Source organism: Lampetra fluviatilis, chromosome 52, assembly GCF_964198595.1.
Source record: "Lampetra fluviatilis chromosome 52, kcLamFluv1.1, whole genome shotgun sequence".
Taxonomy (NCBI): Eukaryota; Metazoa; Chordata; class Hyperoartia; order Petromyzontiformes; family Petromyzontidae; genus Lampetra; species Lampetra fluviatilis.
In genome coordinates, this window is record NC_136326.1 from 9,643,313 (window position 1) to 9,663,940 (window position 20,628).

The 20,628-nt window shown below is 49.8% G+C and overlaps 1 protein-coding gene across 1 annotated transcript; it reads left to right on the plus strand.

Annotated features, from left to right (window-relative positions):
* Nucleotides 1-1,272: 1,272 nt before the first annotated feature.
* Nucleotides 1,273-12,869, plus strand: LOC144949004 (polycystin family receptor for egg jelly-like). Its single transcript, XM_078878789.1, has 4 exons — nt 1,273-1,383; nt 5,757-6,285; nt 6,382-7,814; nt 8,427-12,869. The coding sequence occupies exons 1-4, from the start codon at nt 1,273-1,275 to the stop codon at nt 12,867-12,869; spliced, it is 6,516 nt and encodes a 2,171-aa protein (XP_078734915.1).
* Nucleotides 12,870-20,628: the final 7,759 nt, after the last annotated feature.

The following is a 20,628-nucleotide window of genomic DNA, read 5'->3' on the forward strand; positions in this document are numbered from 1 at the left end:
TCGATTTTAAACCGATGCCCCGCCCCTACCTGGAGCGTTGCTTTCCCTTACGCCTTGCTCCATTGTCTACGCGCCCGTCCTCCCGACCCCGGACTCAACCGGTTTGATCGGGGCGGCCGTCCCGCGTATACACAGCTTCAGTCAGTCCAGGAATTTTCCTCCCACCTCCTCTTATGCGCTGCTCGCTGGGTGTTTGCCCCCGAGGCCTTATCTCTCTGTGCTGTGAGTGTTCTCATTGCGGTTCGCTCGGTGAGCTTCGTCGTGCCCATACAATTTTAAGCTATTTCACGGGCCCGCAATGCAATTCGGCCTGGGGGGGGGCGGGGTCAGCCAATCTCCTGGCACTGGGAAACCGTGGGACATCCCCGTTAGGGGCCCCTCGGGTAAAAACCTATGGTACCAGGTGACCCCCCCATGAGACCTTACGTGGGTGCATGTGTGTGTTTAGTGGGGGTGTGCGTGCGTTCGCGTGGAGGGGTGCGAGGGGATAGCAGCGCCGGTGGAGTTGCTCCGTTGCTGTGGCACCACAAGATACATACACATAAAGATATATACACATAAAGATACATACACACAGAGATATATACAGAAATACACATAGAGATACATACACAGAGATACAGTAGAAAGTTGTGTACTTCGAGCGAGATTTGGCAGGCAGTAGTCGCGTGAGGTTTCGTTTTGCCCTTTTCTTTGGAAAACATACTCCTGCATAAGCTGTGCAGTACAGGGAATCATGTAAAGTGCTCTCCTGCTTTGCTACTGTTGATGATGTTAGTGTAACGTTAGTGATGTGATGAGACTCAGTAATGGATGTGAGTGTGAATACTGTAACTTGCGATCTAGAGGTCTCCAGTTTGGTTCCATCTCCCGGCACAGTATTTGAAACGATGCTGAGCAAGTTTTTGGTGCTGCTGGTGGTAGTATTGGATGGAGGTGGGAGTGGTGTTGATGGTGGTGGTAGAGGTGGCGTTGCTGGTATTAGCCGTGTTGATGGTGGTGGCAGAGGTGGTGATGCTGGTGGTTGTAGTGTTCCTACTATCAGTGTTGGTGGTCTCAATTAGGGTTGCCACTTTTTCCACTGCAGACAAAACCTGGTGCTGGCTGAGACACACAGGGTCCATTATCAGCATGAAATTGTAATGATACAGCTCGCCACAAAACCAGTGCTAATCAACTCCTGCCACCCGACGCACAGATGCCAACTCCTGGACTATCCAGGCCAAAACCTGCACAGGTGGCACCCCTGGTGGTTCTGTTGCTGGAGTGACCATGGTGTGGTCACGAGCCCTCCTGCCCGTCCTCATCATCATCGCTATGTCCGAACCTCTTCAAACTTCACTCTTCTCCTTCACCTGCAGCGGCCAGAAGCTCTTCGCAAAGGTCTTGTGAACACATAGCCCTTTCCCAGAGTGAGCCAATCACCTCTCCAGGGTGTCTACATTGCCCTGTCATTGCACCATATTATTCCAAAATGTTTTGCTCCTTGTGCTTTTGTCCAAGGAAACTTCAAATAACTTTTTTTTCCTGAATAATCTCCTTCCTTGAACCGACCTGACATGGAAAGTTGGTCCTGCCCTACAAAATTTCCGAATGGATTCTTGGCCTCATGATTTCAATAACAAATTTAGTCAAATTTGTAAAGAACGATAAATATAATTTACACCACTAAAATATCAGTGCAGACTGTAAAAACCACGAGCTTCACACAACATCAACACAGACTCGTGCACACAGTATTCAGCCCTCTGAGTCTTTGTGCATTATGAATGGTTGTTAAATTCTCAATATTCCATGAAACAACGTTGCGCCAACATTAGCCTAATGATTCCAACTACATTCTAACGTTAACCCAACAGATATTCTCAGGTTTTTTCGGTAAAGTCACGTAGGTAAAACATTAAAAGTAATGAAAGTAAAATAAAACAAAACAAAAATAAAAATAAAATTCACGACGTTTCGGAGGCAACACAAGTCTCCGTCATCAGGTGGGACCGTCACAGCCAGATTAGCTGCATCAAGTGAAGCAATGATTCAAAATGTAATCCCTTATAAGCAAGTTGAAGGGGGGGAGGAGAGGGGGGGGGAGTTCATCAGAATGTGGTAGCCAATGAATGGAACGTATCGGGAGGGAGGGGGGTGGGAGGGGGAGGGAGCCAACAAAACATTTGGCGACGGCTTGGACGCGGCTGCTGCGCACGCCAACACAATGGGCAGAAAGGGGGGAGGGGAGGTCTGATACACATGATAGAACAAAGGAACGAAAATGCCCATGTTTATACCAATGCAGGCTGAAAAATGAAGAGAGTACTGTTAAAAATAACTGGGGATGTTAACACTCGGTGAAGTAAATTAAAATAGTGCCTGTCAGATAAGATGGTCCAAAAAGTGTAATTAAGTCTTTTTTGCGTGGTTAATAACATCTTTCCAGTGATTACTGAGTTTGTACCCATCATCACGGTTGAAATTATGTCTGTGTTTGTATATTTGTATGGCTTCGTGTACAAACCTTTGATGGTAGCCAGGAGGCTTGCAGAGAACCTTGGTCTCGGAAAAGACAATATCATGAGAGCCCGCCGAGTTGTAGCAATGATCGGCAACGGCCGAAGAATCAGTTCTGCCGTGTTTCAGATCTGACTTGTGCTCGCGGACACGATCAGCAACATGACGTTTTGTTTCTCCAATGTAGCAATCACCACAAATGCAACTCAATTTTGTAGACTCCAGGATACTGTAAGTCAGGAACGACATCCTTCACAGATGGAATCAGATCACGGATTTTATGCACTGTGCTGAATCGGACTTGGATCTTATGTTTGTTTAGAATTTTGGAGATCTTTTTGGTCACGCCTGCTATGTATGGTAACGTGATAGTTTTGGTCGGAGTTTCATGTGGTTGTTTCTGTGTGGTGGGAGAGACAGCTTGGCGGATAGTACGGTCAGAGTATCCGTTCATCCTGAGGGCCCGATGTACATGTCTTAATTCATCAGTCAGGTGGTGTTGGTCAGAAATGCCATGGGCTCTGTGGTATAGCGTTTTGATGAGAGAATTCTTTTGAGATGGGTGGTGGTGGGAATCCGGTTTCAGGTAGGAATCTGTGTGGGTGGCTTTCCTGTAGACAGAATGTCCCAAGGATCCGTCAAGCCTCCTCTTAAACAGAATATCCAAGAATGGTAGTTTACCGTCTTTCTCCACTTCCATGGTGAATCTGATAGATGGGTGTCTAGAATTGATGTGGTCCAAGAAGTGGTTCAATGCTGGGAGGCCATGTGGCCAGATGACGAAAGTGTCATCCACATATCTCTTCCACAGGGAAGGACGCAGGGTGGATGTCTGGATGGCGTCTGATTCAAACTTTTCCATGAAAATGTTGGCTATAACTGGTGACAAGGGGGAGCCCATAGGGGTACCCTCATTCTGTTTGTAGAAGGTGCCATTCCAGGTAAAATAGGTGTTGGTGAGGCAATGCCTAACCAGCGCAGGTACATCAGAATTCAATCCCTGTTGGACTAAGTCCTCAATTATTGTTAGGGTGTCCGGTACTGGGACTTTGGTAAACAAAGATACTACATCAAAGCTGACGAGAATGTCATCAGGAGATAGTACCATGTCCTTAACCATAGAGACTAATTGGGTTGAGTTGAGTACTGCCGAAGAGGTCTTGCCTGTGAAGGGGAGCAGAGTATCTGATAGAAAACGGGCTAGTTTGTACGTCGGAGAGTTTATCGTCGACACGATGGGTCGTAGCGGGGTGCCTTCTTTATGGATTTTAGGAAGACCATAGAGTCTGGGAGGTCTTGCCGCCGATGGTTTTAGAGAGGGACGTTTGCTTGGTTCGATTAGGGAAGTCGAACTCATGATGATACTGTTGGTTTTTGTCGTTAGGCTTTTAGTGGGATCGTTTTTAATTTTGGAGTAACTCCCATCATTAAGAAGGTCCAGGATTTTGTTGTTGTATGAATCTTTATCCATGATGACCGTGGCATTGCCCTTGTCTGCCGAGAGGATGACTATATCATCTCTCTTTTTTAAATTCGCGAGTTCAGAGCGTTCGTTTTTGCTGATGTTACTAGTGGGTTTCTTAGCATTCTTGAGAATAGTAGCTATTTCAGCTCTTGCTACATCAGCATGGATGTGTCCTATGCCTCTGAGGGCTACATCAATCTGAGAAATCATATCCTCTACTGGTATATATTTAGGGGTGACGGCGAAATTTAGTCCTTTGGCCAGTACCGTTTTTAGATTGTCAGAGATTGGAATGTTACTCTGATTAATCACGGTCTTGTTAACATCCAGCTTTGCGATGTGTGGCTCTGGTTTCTTTTTAGATAGGAGGTTGAATTTAGAAATCAGGTTAGCTTTGCATTTGGCTGACATTGAGTCAGCAGAAGCAGAAGTCATGTTATCAACGTGGTTCCAATCAGAAGGTGACATTTTTTGTGTTAACATTAGATGTGTTTGTAAGAGAGTCTTGTCTAAATTATCGAGTTCAGATCGGAGTAACCTTATTCTCTCCGAGATTAGTGATAGGCTAGCTTTAAATAAGATCTGTTTGGAGTTCGGTGAGGACACAGCAGCGGATGTGAGTGTGAAAGCGATGGGTATTACCTTGTTATCGCGGCATCTCTTGAGGAAGGCCAGCGTCTCGAGAAGCTGTGACTTCTTGTCTCGTTGTCTGTTAAAAACTCTAACAGATAGGTGGAATTCCTCCCCGTAGAGGGCATTAATTCTAGATTTGAAGCTTTCGTGACTGCAATGATTCATATTCTCAGGTTTTTTCGGTAAAGTCACGTAGGTAAAACAGAACTGATTCTTCGGCCGTTGCCGATCATTGCTACAACTCGGCGGGCTCTCATGATATTGTCTTTTCCGAGACCAAGGTTCTCTGCAAGCCTCCTGGCTACCATCAAAGGTTTGTACACGAAGCCATACAAATATACAAACACAGACATAATTTCAACCGTGATGATGGGTACAAACTCAGTAATCACTGGAAAGATGTTATTAACCACGCAAAAAAGACTTAATTACACTTTTTGGACCATCTTATCTGACAGGCACTATTTTAATTTACTTCACCGAGTGTTAACATCCCCAGTTATTTTTAACAGTACTCTCTTCATTTTTCAGCCTGCATTGGTATAAACATGGGCATTTTCGTTCCTTTGTTCTATCATGTGTATCAGACCTCCCCTCCCCCCTTTCTGCCCATTGTGTTGGCGTGCGCAGCAGCCGCGTCCAAGCCGTCGCCAAATGTTTTGTTGGCTCCCTCCCCCTCCCACCCCCCTCCCTCCCGATACGTTCCATTCATTGGCTACCACATTCTGATGAACTCCCCCCCCCTCTCCTCCCCCCCTTCAACTTGCTTATAAGGGATTACATTTTGAATCATTGCTTCACTTGATGCAGCTAATCTGGCTGTGACGGTCCCACCTGATGACGGAGACTTGTGTTGCCTCCGAAACGTCGTGAATTTTATTTTTATTTTTGTTTTGTTTTATTTTACTTTCATTACTTTTAATGTTTTACCTACGTGACTTTACCGAAAAAACCTGAGAATATGAATCATTGCAGTCACGAAAGCTTCAAATCTAAAACCCAACAGATGGTTTATTGAGATGCTGTTAAGATTCTACCAGTGAACATGAAAGTTGGGCCAATGACGAGTGCATTTAGTTGAAACCTAAGAGTATGCATTTAGGAAAGCATGCTTCAGAATCAGTAATGTGTTTTCTCGGTCACCCTTCTCGAGCAGGTCGACACAGATGGAGACATCCATTGTCTAGTGGGCACCTCCCTCATCCAAGGGACCCCAAGCCTGGAGTTCATCAACGAGCCAGATTGGCCCGTCCCTTACTGCACATGGCCCGCCAACTTCGATGCCAACACCTCGCAATCGTGGACGGTGTCTCAAACCATGCACAGCTGGGAAGGGTGGTCTGAGAGCTTCTGCCTGCTCGGGCCGTACGGCACCACTGTGGCCCGGTGTTTGATGGGGGGAAACTGCCTGAATTTCACAATAGTCGGGCGCTTCTACATGCCGTGGAGTCCAGGCCTGCATGTCGTTGGGACAGACGATGTGATGGAGGGAGAGGAGGTGGCGTTTGTGTGGAGCGCGCCCCTCAAGAGTGAGGCGTGGTCCTACCGGCTGGAGTATGTGGGTGGCCAGGCAACGGTGTCCTCCCAGTGGCACGTGGAGCTTGACGGTGGCGAGACGTATGAGTACACGGCGAGCCTCGCATTCTACCTGGCAGGATTGTACATAGTGACGTTGTCGCTGCCTGGTGAGTGAACAACGTTGAGCCAATAGTTCCAAACACATACCAATGTGCCCCAACGTTGCATGTTTATTGAGGATAACCCCTCTGTTACCCATTCAGGTGGCCCCACGGTGACCGACAGCTGTGAGGTGCGGGTACAAACTCGCCTCCTGCGCCTGATCACGCTCTCCAGTGGCAGCAGCAAACCTGCGTCACTCTGCCCGATGAAGACGCCCCTCATCGCCTCATTCATCAGCACCCCCTTTCCGCTGGGGCTCGACCACTTTCTGCGTCTCAATGGACCCGACTGGCATGACTCCCTGGGCCCATCGAGCATCCCCGGCCAGTTCTGCAACAGTCTCGCTGGGGTGGACTGGAACAGCGGCGCAGACGCCCGTGTGCTTTCCCTCCATGATGGTGCCCTGCCCCACGCCGGCTCACTCAGTCTTGGGACCTCCGACTTCACCCTGCGCAATGGCATCAGCACTGCCGGCGATTTTTATGACGTCACCGGGGCTCGGTTGCTGGGCCTCGGCAAAACAGCCACCTACACGTGTGGAGTCCACGCTCTGGACCTCGCCGGTGGTTCCTATGAGGACATTGCCCAAGGCCAACGGTGGGGCACCATTCCTGTGGGGGGGGTGGATGCACTGCGGCTGGTGCTACTGCTACCCAACGGGCTGGTGTACGTGCTGGAGGCAAAGATATCGCCACCTTCGTCCTGCTTCTCATTCAGCCTGTGGGTGATGATTGACACGGCCGGACAGCTCTACTCACGGCTGGGGGCGCCTCGACTCAATGACCTTCTGCTATGGGGGCCCATGCAGGTGCTTCCCTGGTTCGACAGAAATCCACGCGCACCTATTGTGTGGTTCACACCGGTGCTGGCGCCGTGGCTGCAATGTGCCTACACCTTCCACGTCTCCTTCAGTGGTGAGGAGGAGCCCCTCTCGGCAAGCAAGTGGATGCTGGACAATGAGGTTTACGTTACCAACAAAGGAGCACCTGCGGAACACTTTGCATCCAAGTACTTTCCGGGGCAGCTGTTTCCATTCCCGCTTCACAAGGCCAATGGCTTCGTCCATTTCTGCACGTTCCCGAAGTTCCTGGGCTTCTGGGTGAAGCTGCACCTGTCGGTCGATGAGCTCTTGTTCAATGATGTTGCCTCCACGCTCGTGCGCCTTCGTCCCGTCAGCCACTGTGGGCTTCCTGGAGTCGCTGTCGAGAGGCCCCAAGCCTCCAACGGGATCCCCACATGGCCTCGCAGCGTCAACGTGGATCTCCGGGCCACGGTAGGTGTGGTCTGCACTGCCATAGTGCAAGTGGGGCACTCTTGGGAAGTCAGGAGGGTGGAGAGGGGTGCTGATGGGTCTATTATGCTGACAACTGTTGCGCTGCCACTGAGCATCCAGACCAACAGCACGATACTCAGCATCCCGCGCCACACACTGCCCTACGGAACCTACAATGCCATCTTCTCGGTCAGAGTCTCCCTGGATCGAGGTGCGTTGGGACAGGGCTTCATGGAAAATTCTGATTCCATTGATCTGAAGGTGAAAACACTTGCATTTTCAGCAACAATCATCTTACATTCACTTTTTTAAAAGTTGTACACCATTATTACGAATATATATTTTTGGCTATTTTCTGTACATGTGGCCTGTAACCCAGTGCTGTGAAGGCAACAGTAAGAGTTGATGGATCACACACAGATTTGGTTGTTGTCGAGCTGGAACGGTACCCTGGTTCACCAGGTAGTAAAGCAAAATATATGGACTCCACCTGTTCCATCTGTATAAGATAGAGCGTTTTCCCCTTGCTCCATGGGTTTTCTCCTGATGCTCCAGTTTCCTCCCACATATAAACAATCATCATTAATTGGCTTATAACACCTTCAGATATAGAGAACCACAGAGCTTGGGCAATGGTTGGTAATGGTGGCTCATGGCGTGGCGGTAGTCCCCCATCGTGCCACTGAGCCATCCTCTCTCTCTACGAGATGCTGTGTGGTAGCAGTGCAGCTTTACATGTTGACATTATTATTCATTGATGCTGTGTGTAGTGGATGTGTGTTTGTCATTTCAGGAATATGAATGAAAATCCTGTTTTTGTGTCCCGTTGATCCGCTTGGCTTCTCTCTCACCATCCCACCCCTGCTGGCACAGATCGATCGATCAGAACTAGTGGCCTCCATTGCGGGCGGTTCATTCCGTACAGCGCAATGGGCGCAGCCGCTCCAGCTCGACGGCTCGGCCTCCCACGACCCCGACGAGGCTTCCCCGCACCACCAGCTCAGCTTCGCATGGCTGTGCTCATGCAAAATCTCCGAGCTCAACGCCATGGCAGCTGCAGCGATCGATGCCTCAGCCGGCGTTGCTTCCAATCCCTGCCGTGTGGCTTCCTCTCCAGCACCATTGCCTTGGGTCTACTCTATATCACCGACGCTAGACATCGCAGCCCGGCTACTCATGGCCGATGCAGTCTACCATTTCTTGCTTGTCGTACGCAAGGAGGGACGGGCCGAGGTCGCAAGTGCCCGGCAGGCCGTGAGGCTCACGTCGGCGAGCACGGTGCCTGTTGTTGAGCTCGTGTGCATTCTCAATTGTGGGCCGGCCGTCAACCCCAGTGAGCGACTCGTCCTCTCGGGCAGATGTAATGACTGCAACGAGACACCCGAGCGACGACTTGGATATGAGTGGAGCCTGATGTGGGTCGCTGCCAGCGCTAGCGGCGACACCACCACCGCTACCGCCACTGAAGTCCTTCTCGACTGGGACAAACATTCACTCACAGGGTGCCACCGCTCATTCCTCTCGCTTAATCCTCATGCCTTTGCCGACTATGTGTCACTACCGGGACAGCTACTGCTCCAGCTAAACACCACCTCCGCTGATGCGGGCAGGAGCAGCATCCACCGTTGGGCGTTCGTCGTCAACCCTATACCATCCGGGGGCTCGTGCAAGGTGCGCCCGACAGAGGGCACCGCTTTGGTCACCTGGTTTCAGGTCGCATGCAAGGATTTTCAAAATCACCACCAGCCACTTCGGTACAAAGTCTTCTCTTGCCTGGGCATCCCGTTGACATCAGTATGTGACGGCACAATCATCTACAGTGGCTACAACCCATGGTCTCCACAGTTTCTACTGCCTGGTGGCACACAGGTGCTCTGCATTGAGGTGTGGAATGCTGTGGATGCCTACACTACGCTGTTCCTCAACGTGTCAGTCTCCAAGCAGCCAGATACCAGTATAACAATTCTCGACCTACAGAGCATGGTGCTGGGCAATGACTCCAAACTGGTCATGATGCTGAAGGGAGGAGATACCTCTGCAGCTGCCTACTTAATCTATCTTGTCGCAAGCGAGCTCAATAATGTGGCCAGTAATATGGACGATGCACAACAGACTGCATTGCATACACGGCTACTCGGTGGCCTCGAGAATGTGCCCCTCAACAACAGAGATGACATCCTGTTGGTGTCAGCCGCCCTACAGAAGGCCACAATGGGAATTGGGAACCTGGGTGCTGGGCAGTCACTGGAACTGTTGACGAAAACGGTGACCAGACTGAGCAAGGTTAACAACGCCATTCACTCCCTCCTCTCTGGATTTGATGAGCTAGAAGCCATTGGCATTGAGCGTGTGGGCACGGCGGTGCTGGGAGCTCTCACGAGTGTTCTCGATGCGTCCTCCAGCATCTCCGAGGCAGCTCCGCAGAATCAGTCTGCCATGCTCCTGAACGTTGGAGTACCAGCCATTGCCATGATGGCTGAGCTGGGGGCCACTGTCCTGGTGAGGAAAGTGAACGGCGAGGCCTCCACAGTCCTGGAGGCACACGGACTCAGGCTTTCTGTGCGCAAGGCTGAGATGTGGGACATGGAATCTGGTGATCAGGCCAACGTAGACTGCACAGCCTGCCTGATGCACTCCCCTGTCAGCAATACAACCACCCCCTGGCTGGGCCCCAATGCCGTTGTGTCAACAATGCTGCTTGAGTTTGAGACGAGTCCCCTGCCGAGCTTTGGACCTGACACCAACTTTGGCTCCTCGGTCATAGCCTTCGCTGTGACGGCTGTGGACACCGATTTGAAAACAGTGGAGCTGCATACCAAGTCGGTAGACCTGGTGGTGCGTCGCAGACAGGTGGGGGACAAGGCCCTGCCAGTTCACTTCTACCCAGACGAGAATGCGAGGACGGGTTCTTCTGCGGAGTTTGTCTTCAATGTGAACATGATGAGCGTTGGTAGGGGAACACTCACTTTTCTCAAGTTTAGCATCAGGGATAGTGGGCTCTCCATCAGCCTCATGGTCAACATCAACGCCGTGGCCTCACGTGATGTGCATGCAATTTTGGATGATATTCCCTTCCCCAAGTGTGAAGGATCGGCAATGGCAGCTGAGTGCAGTCGAGACAGCCTCTTGCCTTCCAAGCCTTGGCTCCTGTCACACAGGACGGCCAACCCGCACCTAATAAAACTGCCCACGTGGATCTTGCAAAATGCCAGTGGCTCAGATAGTATGGGTAAAGCTGTGGCAACCTCTTACAGGATATTTGTGCGCTTAGAGCCGACGCAGCAGGTGGAGAACCCTGGGAACCTTGGCGTCAACGTGACGCTCTTCCAGGCCAGTTGCCTGGACTACCAGAGTGATGCCAGGGTTTGGGATGAGTTAGCCTGCAAGCTGGGGCCCCTCACCACGGGCGACAAACTGCACTGCCAGTGCGGGCCCAGCCATGGAGGCTTTGCTCGCATCGCTTTGGGGCTTATGCTACGCACCATGGCCACTCGCCTCTTCATCATCCCGGAAGTGATAGACCTGCGCAAAATCTTGGTGCTCATCAGGTCAGTAGCACACAACTTCATCACAGTACTCACCATGAGTGCCGTCCTCGTGTTTTTTGGGTTCACATTTTGCTGGGTGCGTCGGAAGCAACGCTGTGAGGACCAGAGGCATTTGGCAGACTCCAGTGGTGTCCGGTCAATATTCGTCACCCTCGATGACAAGGAGGAGAGTGACTCCTTTTTTTACATCCTCACCGTCTTCACAGGCAGCCGTCCCACCTCGGGTACCACATCGGACGTCTACCTCATGCTTGTGGGCTCCAACGGATGCAGCAAAACACACCATGTTTCAGCGCATGGTCGGAGTTTGATGAAAACCGCTTCCGTTGATGTCCTTCTCTTCACAGCAAAGCAGGATCTAGGCGAGCTGTGCTACTTGCGGGCCTGGGTCATCCATCAGGGAAACAGCCCCAGCTGGTACCTAAGTCGCGTCAAGGTCGAGTGCCCTCTCAGTGGACGCTGCTGGTTCTTTCTATGCCGGAGATGGCTATCTGGGAGCGACTTAGATCATATTTTCCCGGTTTCGGATTTGGGTGACTCGGCCAGTTTTTGGACAGTATTGAGCATCCAGTTTGCTGTGAAGATGTGCGAAGACCACCTGTGGCTGTCTGTCTTCCATCCGACGCCCATTGGGAAGTCGTTCACACGAACAAAGCGATTGGGTTGCTGTGTGTGCTTGCAGCTGTTCGACATGCTCACGTCCATTATGCTGTTCCGCTTATCGCAGCAGGCACTGCAAAACGCCCACTCCCTGGTTGTCCGTTTGTTGCAATCTCTCACCATCGTAGTGGAGAGTGCCCTCATTGGCATCCCCTTGCAGTTAATTGTTGTGAAGGCATTCCACAATGGAGATGTTGAAGCTGCAGCTGCTGCCACTGCTTACTCTTGCACTACATTCTACCTGCCCCTCCAGCCACAACATTCGATTCGCTTGATCAGACAACAGCCAGAATTGTCGAGCTCCTCACGGGCCCAAAAGTGGAAGGAAAGGCTGCAGCATGGCTGCTTCCCGGAGAGCATACAAAATTATTACATCGCTCCTCAGACTTCTAGCGGCATCCTTTCCCACCACCTAAGAAATGCACGCGGCACTTCTCAACTTAGTTTACCAAATGGGCCGAGGCTGAATGGCTGCGTCCTGCCAGAAGCCTACTTCGACAAGATCCTTGGCGGCATTGAGGTGTTTGAGGAGAGCACTATTCCTAGGGGCATCAACTTTCATGTCCACCAAACTAGCACCACTGATGCCACACTCAACGTGGTGGATACTTCTTCACATGCAGCCTCCAACAATGCTGCTATAATTGTGAATTCTAACGTGGATCAATTCGAAGTCGACAAAGAGGCAGACAACAATAACGACAAAGCATCTGACGAAAAAGAAGATGATGACACAGAATCTGACAACTATAGCACCAAAGAGGTGGAGTTTTACCGGCCACTCAGTCCAAAGTGCCGTGCTGTACTCTCGTGCTTGCGTGCATTTTTGGGCTGGGTAGTTGTTAGCACTGTGAGCTTCATTTCCATCTTCTTCATTATCCTCTACGGCTTTCAGTACGGCCAGGTCATCTCCCTGCGTTGGCTGTTTTCTACCATTTACTCCATACTGCAGTCCGTGGCACTGGTGCAACCGGCACGCGTACTTTTGTTCACCGCCATCCATGCCTACCGCCGGCGGACCTGCGGTGACCTCAACTGGGGCCCCACCACCACGACTTCAGACTGTAAGATAGCCCAGCGCATCTTTGACAATGGTCAACAGTGGTGATCATGATGACCATGAGAGGAAAGATGGCTCCCGCAGCCGGAACTGCCAGCCATCTTCAGATGCCGTCCACGCTGTGCTGTAGAGGCGGGCCACATGGCACCGGCGAGACGTGGCCTTTGCCGCGTGGGCACCCGCAAAACGATGCAGCATCCTTTCCTACCACCTAAGCAACACACGTGGCACTTTTCCGCTTAGTTTAGCAAATGGGCCGAGGCTGATGAGCTGCGTCCTGCCAGAAGCCAACTTTGACATGTTCTTTAGCGGCATTGAAGTGTGTGAGGAGAGCACTATTCCTCGGGGCCTGAACGTTGATGTCTGGAAAACTAGCACCACCAATGCCATACTTAACGTGGTGGATACTTCTTCACATGCAGCCTCCGACAATGCTGCTATAATCGTGAATTCAAACGTGGATCAATTAGAAGTCGACAAAGAGGCAGACAACAATAAGGACTACAATCCACCTGTGTGGGAGAGTGAGGCAACTTGTCTCACTCTGCCAGGACTTCCGCTGCAGGTTACCTGTGGTTTGAGTTCAACAACTCAACTGGCTGTGAGAGTGATGCAATTTGTCTCACCCTGCCAGGAGTTAAGTGTCTGCTTACCTGTAGTTTGAGTTCAATAATCCATTTATGCTGGAGAGTGGAGTAACGTGTTTCAGTGTTGTCATGGGTTGTTAGTTAATATTTTTGGCTCTTTCGGTAAAGTTACGTAGATAGGTTCAAAGAAAATAACAAAAAATAACAAACAACTACGACTTTCGATCGCAACACAAGCAATCGTCATCAGGAGAAAAATAAACGTTGTAGTTTTTTGTTATTCTTTGTTATTTTCTTTGAACCTATCTACATGACTTTATCGAAAGACCCAAGAATATGAATTCCTGCAGTCACGGAAGCTTTAAGTCAAGATTGTTAGTTAATATTTATTCTGTAAATAAATAAGTGGTTCTAAAGACTGATTTTTTTTTTGTCCGAGCGTGTGATATTTGCTTGGGTGCAGTGAGCTAAGGGTCTCGGGCCGACCCTCAGAATACCCTTATAAATATCATTGTTATTAGTATGAAAAGATATACAAATATCTTTTCATACTAATAACATTGATAGTGGGGAAAATTATAATTGATAATTTCATGGTTGTTTGAGTATGTATGTATTTTGGTTAAGAAAACTTGGTTTGAGTATGTTTGTGTTTCGGAAGGAAAACGGCGAGACATGGCTGAAAAATAACACTGTCCTGGCAAAATCTTTTTTTAAGGATTTCTCCAGAAACCTACACCATTCATTTATTTTTGTCGAGCCGCGTTTAGAGCTATATATAACTTGTTATTTGCACATCTAGAACCTATTGCAGATTTCCCAAAATTAAAGTTAGGGTTAGGGCTGTGCCCCCTTTCCAGGTGTCCGTATGATATAAGCCATACCTCAATTTCACTCAACGCAGTGAGCTGAATGCAGCGCCATATATCTACCCTTTCTGGAATGTTCTTAACTGGAGAGACAATCACAACCCCGTTCACATCTTCCATTGACACTCCATGCAAGTTATATCTCATCATCTAGGCATCCGAGATACATGTGTAGTGTTTTTATTTCACACGGACAACTTCATTTTCTCGTGTCACTTTTTATTGAACAGAACTCTTCGCGTTCAACACCCCGTAATTCCGTCGCAACACTCCCGCTTGCGCTGCTCGCCTGCTTTGCTCCGTTCACTTCGCTCGCTCGCTCGCTCTGCTCTTTCTCAGACTCTCCACTGCTGCCTTCTCTCTCTCTCACTCCTAGCCTCTTCACTACTAGCCTGTTCTCTCTCTCTCACTCTCCTAGCCTCTCCACTGCTCGCCTGTTCTCTCTCTCACTCTCCTAGCCTCTCCAATATTAGCCTGTTCTCTCTCTAACTGTCATAGCCTCTTCACTGCTAGCCTGTTCTCTCTCTCTCTCCTTTTTTTTACGATCAGTGGAAACAAGAAGATGCTCGGTGTATTCGGCACTTTGTTTCGTTCATCATTTCGTAATTAAAAAAATATATATTTAAACTTGGCTTTATGTAAACCCCCCCCCTCTAGCTCACTCTCTCGCTCACTCTCTCGCTCGCTCTCTCTCTCGCTCATTCTCTCGCTCTCTCTCGTTCTGCACGTAGCCCCCCTCGCAGTCCGACGGCCTCCGACGGGTAGCAAATACGTGTGTATATACAGGTGTGCAATGCAGTCTGTCTCTTTGAACACTCTCGCATTCCTCAATGAAAAACAGTCCTCCATGAGCGGGATCCCACCGCCGGTCCGTGACCACGAACCGGGTCCCGCACAGCCAGAGTAAAAGACGGCTCAACGCACGCTAGAGAGCCGTGTCTCCCAATGAACCGTAAGCTTCTTGTGGGTCCTGGTCGTGCCAAAACCAGCAACCCGGCTGCAGCTGGTCCTCCAACTCGGACTTCAATGGCTGGCCGGTCGGCTCGCCCTGCCTTAGTCGGAGCGATCCTGTGGGCGAAGGGGAGCCAGACTCCTGAGGCGTGTCCACTCGGGGTGGCGTGATAGGCTCGTAGGACGCAGGCCGTTTCTGGATGGGAGATGACGCATTGTAAATCGACGGCTCAAACTTTTTCCGCCATGATGGGTGCATATACCACCGGCGTTGACCGAATTGAATACGGACGCACTGGGGTCAACGAACACCAACAACCTGCACCGGCCCTTGCAACGGGCGACGTAGTTTTGGTGACGTGCCCACCGGTACCATGGGGCAATGGAGTCATGCCTTGTCACCTCGCCATGGTTCGCGTGGTGGTTGCGTACCTCGCAAGCGCTCGTTAGCCGCCTGATGCTTGGCGAATTGCATATGGAGGCCTCACGAGCCTCCCTCAAACGCTCAAGGGTCACCTGCATGGGGACCGGCACGGCCGACGCCTGCATGAGTCGGGCGGCTGCGGCAGGCGCAACAACGCATCTCTAACGTGGTGGGTCCCCTTCCTATACTGCACAGTAAAGGAGTACCCTTGCAAAATTTCCATCCAACGGGCCATTTGGCTGCAGAGGGTACTGAAGCGCAGCATGGAAGTCCCTGCCATACAAATACGGACGATACAACTGCATAAAGTGGACCGTGGCCAGCAGCTCCCTGCGTGTAACACAATACCTCTGCTCAGCAGGGGACAAAACACGGCTGCTGTACACCACCACTCTCTCCACTCCGTCGACTACCTGGGACAAGATAATGCCTATGCCCATATCACTAGCGTCAGTGTCGAAGATGGACGTCTTAGAGAAATCCAGGTAAACAAGCGGCGGTGCATCGAACTTTTGCCCTTTAGCAGTTAACTCGTGGGGCAGGTTCGCGATTGTTACGAAGTTCTTAACAAACCGGCGGTAGTACGAGGCAAAGCCCACAAAGCTGCGGACCTCTGACACACTGATTTGGGGGTTGACCACGTGCGCACGCAGCTTGTCTTCTTCAGATCAGTAGCGACTCCCGATGCGCTAACTACATGACCCAAATACTTCACTGACGTCTGTAGAAAATTATATTTTTGTGGTTTGAATTTCAATTTAGCGTCCTGCACCCGGAAGAAAACAGAGCGTACAGCTCCAAGTGCTCATTGAAATTTCGCCCGAAAACAATGACATCCAAATAAATAAAGCACGATTCCCATTGCAATCCCGACTAAACCAATGCCATAAGGTGCTGAAAGGTGGCCGGCGCAGAGTGAAGTCCCATTGGAAGGACATTGAAGTGATACAACCCCTGTGGAATGCGAAAAGTCGTCTTTGGTTTCGACTCCTCATCCAAAGGCAATTGTCAAAATCTCGACAAAAGATCGAGGGTCGAGGCGTCCAAAGAATCGTCTCTTCATGTCGACACCACTCCACTCTCATTCCGCGCGTTAGATGTTATTGCTCCGCGCACGGCTCGCTCATGCTCCCCACTGCTGCGCGCCACTGGCAGATGGCCCCGCCTATAGCCACGCCCCCTCACGAACCTTCCCGATGGTTACCCACAAGAACCCTTGAGCTCCGCCCTTGAACTTTGGCCCAATCAATCACATCCAACTAATTGGCTAATGGCTGAAGCGGCGGAGCCTATTCCACCTAACGGCGACCGTCGGTGAACTCTCGTATTACATCACCCCCCACCCGGTGTAAAAAGCTAGCCATCCCGGCTAGGAACGAGGCAACGCACAATACGAGAACCAACGAGAATGAAGAACTTAGCAGCAACAACAAACAGGTCCCTGCGGGGTGGGCTGGTAGGAACGAACAAATGAATGGCTATAATAAAATGAAATGGCGGGGGTACGATACAAAGGGAGAGTTTGAGGCCTAGTTCTAGGCTTTAGGCCTAGCTGTAGGCTTTAGGCTGCTGTGAGTTAATTTTTTATTTAAATGTTTTAATTAAAAACTATCTCAGGGAATTATAAGGGAATGTTACACTTGTTTAGCCAGAAAAGCCTCACTGAGTCTAAAGGTTTTTGTAGGGTCCTGCCAAGTGTTAGCAGTAGGGGGCGATGCTGCTACACCTAATCGGACATCAGACGGACGGACGGACGGACGGACGATATAATCTATTGTAGGCTGGTTCACTTCGTACCTACCAGTATAATAAGATGCATAGCAAACACACTACACAAGGCGAGTAAGAATAACAATCATAACTTAACAATAATAGGATGCATAATGAACGCACTACGCAAGGTAAGTAAGAATAACAATCAATGAAAGGGAACAGATTTTGAACGTGTACGTGACGCCGGCCCATCCCCTGCAGCAGCACGAGGCCCCGCCGGATCCAACGCAGCAGGAGGCGGAAGAGTGGAATGTTCAACATCCGTCGCAGTGGAGGAAGGCCCGGCCGGAGCGGGGTTGCCGGCAGCAGCCGGGGCATTCAGGACCTGTGAGTTTGTGGGAGACAAAAACAGGCCCCTTTTGGGGATCAACCGGCAACCGAGGTGGCATATTGGACGCATCAGACCCCGGCAGGGCAGGCAATGGGGATGAAGGATCAACATGCGGAGCAAAGAAGCGCTTCAACTGAGACGTGTGGACGTACCAACAGCGCGAACCCGCCCGGATACGTACACATTGAGGGTTTCGTATTTCTATCAAGTCGACAGGCCCTTGCCATGGCCTGTGCAGTTTGGGAGAAGTACCCACCGGCACCTGGGGACAATGGAGCCAGGCCCGGTCGCCCACAGCCCATGGCATGTCACGTCGCGATCGACGAGCGCATTGCTTGTTTCGGGCCTGGGTCTTGGCCATGGCAAACCTTGCTGCCTTGCGTGCTTCTGTGAAACAGCGAACCGAATCGTGGACATGTTCCGGGAGGGTCAGCGCGGGCTCCTTAGTGGACGCTCCCAGTTGTACGCCAATCGGCACGTTCTCCCGACCGTACATGAGGAAGAACATTGAGTAGCCCATAAAAGCATGCGGGGCCATACGGTTGGTGGACAATACGCTAGGAATGTGAAGGTCCCAATCGGCCTGCTTTTCGCTCACTGTGTGACAAAGCATGGCAGATAGATAAGGTACGGTTCAATCGTTCTACCATTCCATCCGTCTGCGGATGGTAAGGTGAAGTGCGTATCTTTTTGGTGCCCAAGGCATCACACACATCACGCAGCAACTTGGATGAGAAATTTCGGCCCTGGTCCGTGAGCAGCCATTCCAGCGCACCTTTGTCCATCACATAACCATTCAAAAATGCATCCGTGATGGATGATGCTAATTGATCAGGCAGGGGCCAAGCCATTGGCCAACACGAAAAATATCCCACTCCCACTAACAAGAATTTGTTACCTCTGGCGGAAGGAGGAAATGGCCCGAGGATATTGAGAGCCACGAGTTCATTAATGCGCGTAACCTTAATCGATTTCAAGGGTGGAATATATTTCTTGCGCGGAGGTTTCTGTCGAGCGCATTCGGGGCTTTCCTGAATAGCCTCGGCAACATCGGCCGTCATGTCGGGCCAAAAATAATCCCTTTGCATCGTAAGGTTTTTGCACGGTAGTGGGTACTTGCAGAAGATATGGGCTGCAGCCTGAACGGTGTCACGCTTTGTAGGTTTGTGGATATGAGGCATCTGAATATGTTGTAGGTCCAATTTTGTTGCCATAGCAGTTGCTTTTGCGAACAAGACATCAAAGTGCTCCTCCGTTCGCTTGTCCTGCATACTTGTTTTGACGTGGTCCACAGCCTACATCATGCCTGAAACAGTTTCCTAAGCTGCAGGGAGGTGTTCAGGCACTCAAAATCTCCCATCAGGTCTTCAGCCATTACAAGGCTGAGCACAGTTTTCCTTTTAGAAATGTTCCATGAAGACCATTGGCCTTAGTTGAAGTGTCAGATGAGCTGCATGATGCCATTTCTTCAAGGGCTGTCAGCACTGACTCATACTGTCTGAGAACTGAGCAGATGGCAGGCGGCAAACAGTCCACCTGGTGGGACAGAGATGTTTCAACGAGGTGAAACCATGCTCTGATTTTGCGATTTCCTGGAAAATCACATTGAACTTGCCAGATTGATTAAAGAAGTCCCCCAATTAATACACCAGACCCATTGATTAGATATCGTCTTACTAGTGCAGAGGCTACACAGGCAGCCTGCATAACTAAGTTCATGCATTTTCGATTAAAGCTTTCGTGACTGCAGGGATTCATCTTCTTGGTTCTTTCGTTAAAGTCACGTAGAAGGGAAGTAATAAAATAATAAAAATAAAACATAAAATAATTCTCACTACGTTTCGGCCACAACGCAAGCAGCCGTTCTCATGTGAAGAATGAAACACCACCAAGCTTGGAGCGTATATTTAAGCTGGGTTGGAGGGGGGGGGGAAGAAGAGCGCCTTGAGAAAAAAATTTACATATCAAGAGGAATTTAGCATATTTATGGGAAATGCGTAGGAGGTGGGCAGGGGGTTTCAAAGTCATATTATGCCCGTGCATTATGCAGGATTAGCAGCATCAAAGGGAGGGGATGGGTAGCATTAACAAAGGGAAGGAATGTTAATAGTATGTAGCTGCAGTTACTAAACAACCACGTAAAAAACTAAAGTATAAACTACATAGTATCATCAGTATACTAAATATACTCTCCAATAAGCTGAGCTACTAACAGTAAGTAATACCTCTTCTTGGTTCTTTCGGTAAAGTCACGTAGAAGGGAAGTAATAAAATAATAAAAATAAAACAAAATAATTATCACGACGTTTCGGCCACAACGCCAGCAGCCGTCCTCATGTGAAGAATGAAACACCAACAAGCTTGGAGCGTATATTTAAGCTGGGTTGGAGGGGGGGAGGTGGGAAGAAGAGCGCCTTGAGAAAATAATTTGCATATCAAGAGGAATTTAGCATATTTATGGGAAATGCGTAGGAGGTGGGCGGGGGGTTTCAAAGTCATATTATGCCCGTGCATTATGCAGGATTAGCAGCATCAAAGGGAGGGGATGGGGGTAGCATTAACAAAGGGAAGGAATGTTAATAGTATGTAGCTGCAGTTACTAAACAACCACGTAAAAAACTAAAGTATAAACTACATAGTATCATCAGTATACTAAATATAATAAGCTGAGCTACTAACAGTAAGTAATACCTCTTCTTGGTTCTTTCGGTAAAGTCACGTAGAAGGAAAATAATAAAAATAAAACATAACATAATTCTCACGACATTTCGGCCACAACGCAAGCAGCTGTCTTCAGGTGGAGAACAGGTCTGTCGAGTGGTGAGCGTGAGTGGTGAGGGTGAGTGGTGGTAGTGAGGGTGAGTGGTAAGCG

Excerpts from the sequence above, each read along its gene's own strand:
- LOC144949004 (XM_078878789.1), top strand. The coding sequence starts at position 1,273 with ATGGTGTGGTCACGAGCCCTCCTGCCCGTCCTCATCATCATCGCTATG. Across the intron at positions 1,384-5,756 it reads GCCAGAAGCTCTTCGCAAAG|GTCGACACAGATGGAGACAT; the intron begins GTCTTGTGAACA and ends CTTCTCGAGCAG. Across the intron at positions 7,815-8,426 it reads CTGATTCCATTGATCTGAAG|ATCGATCGATCAGAACTAGT; the intron begins GTGAAAACACTT and ends CTGCTGGCACAG.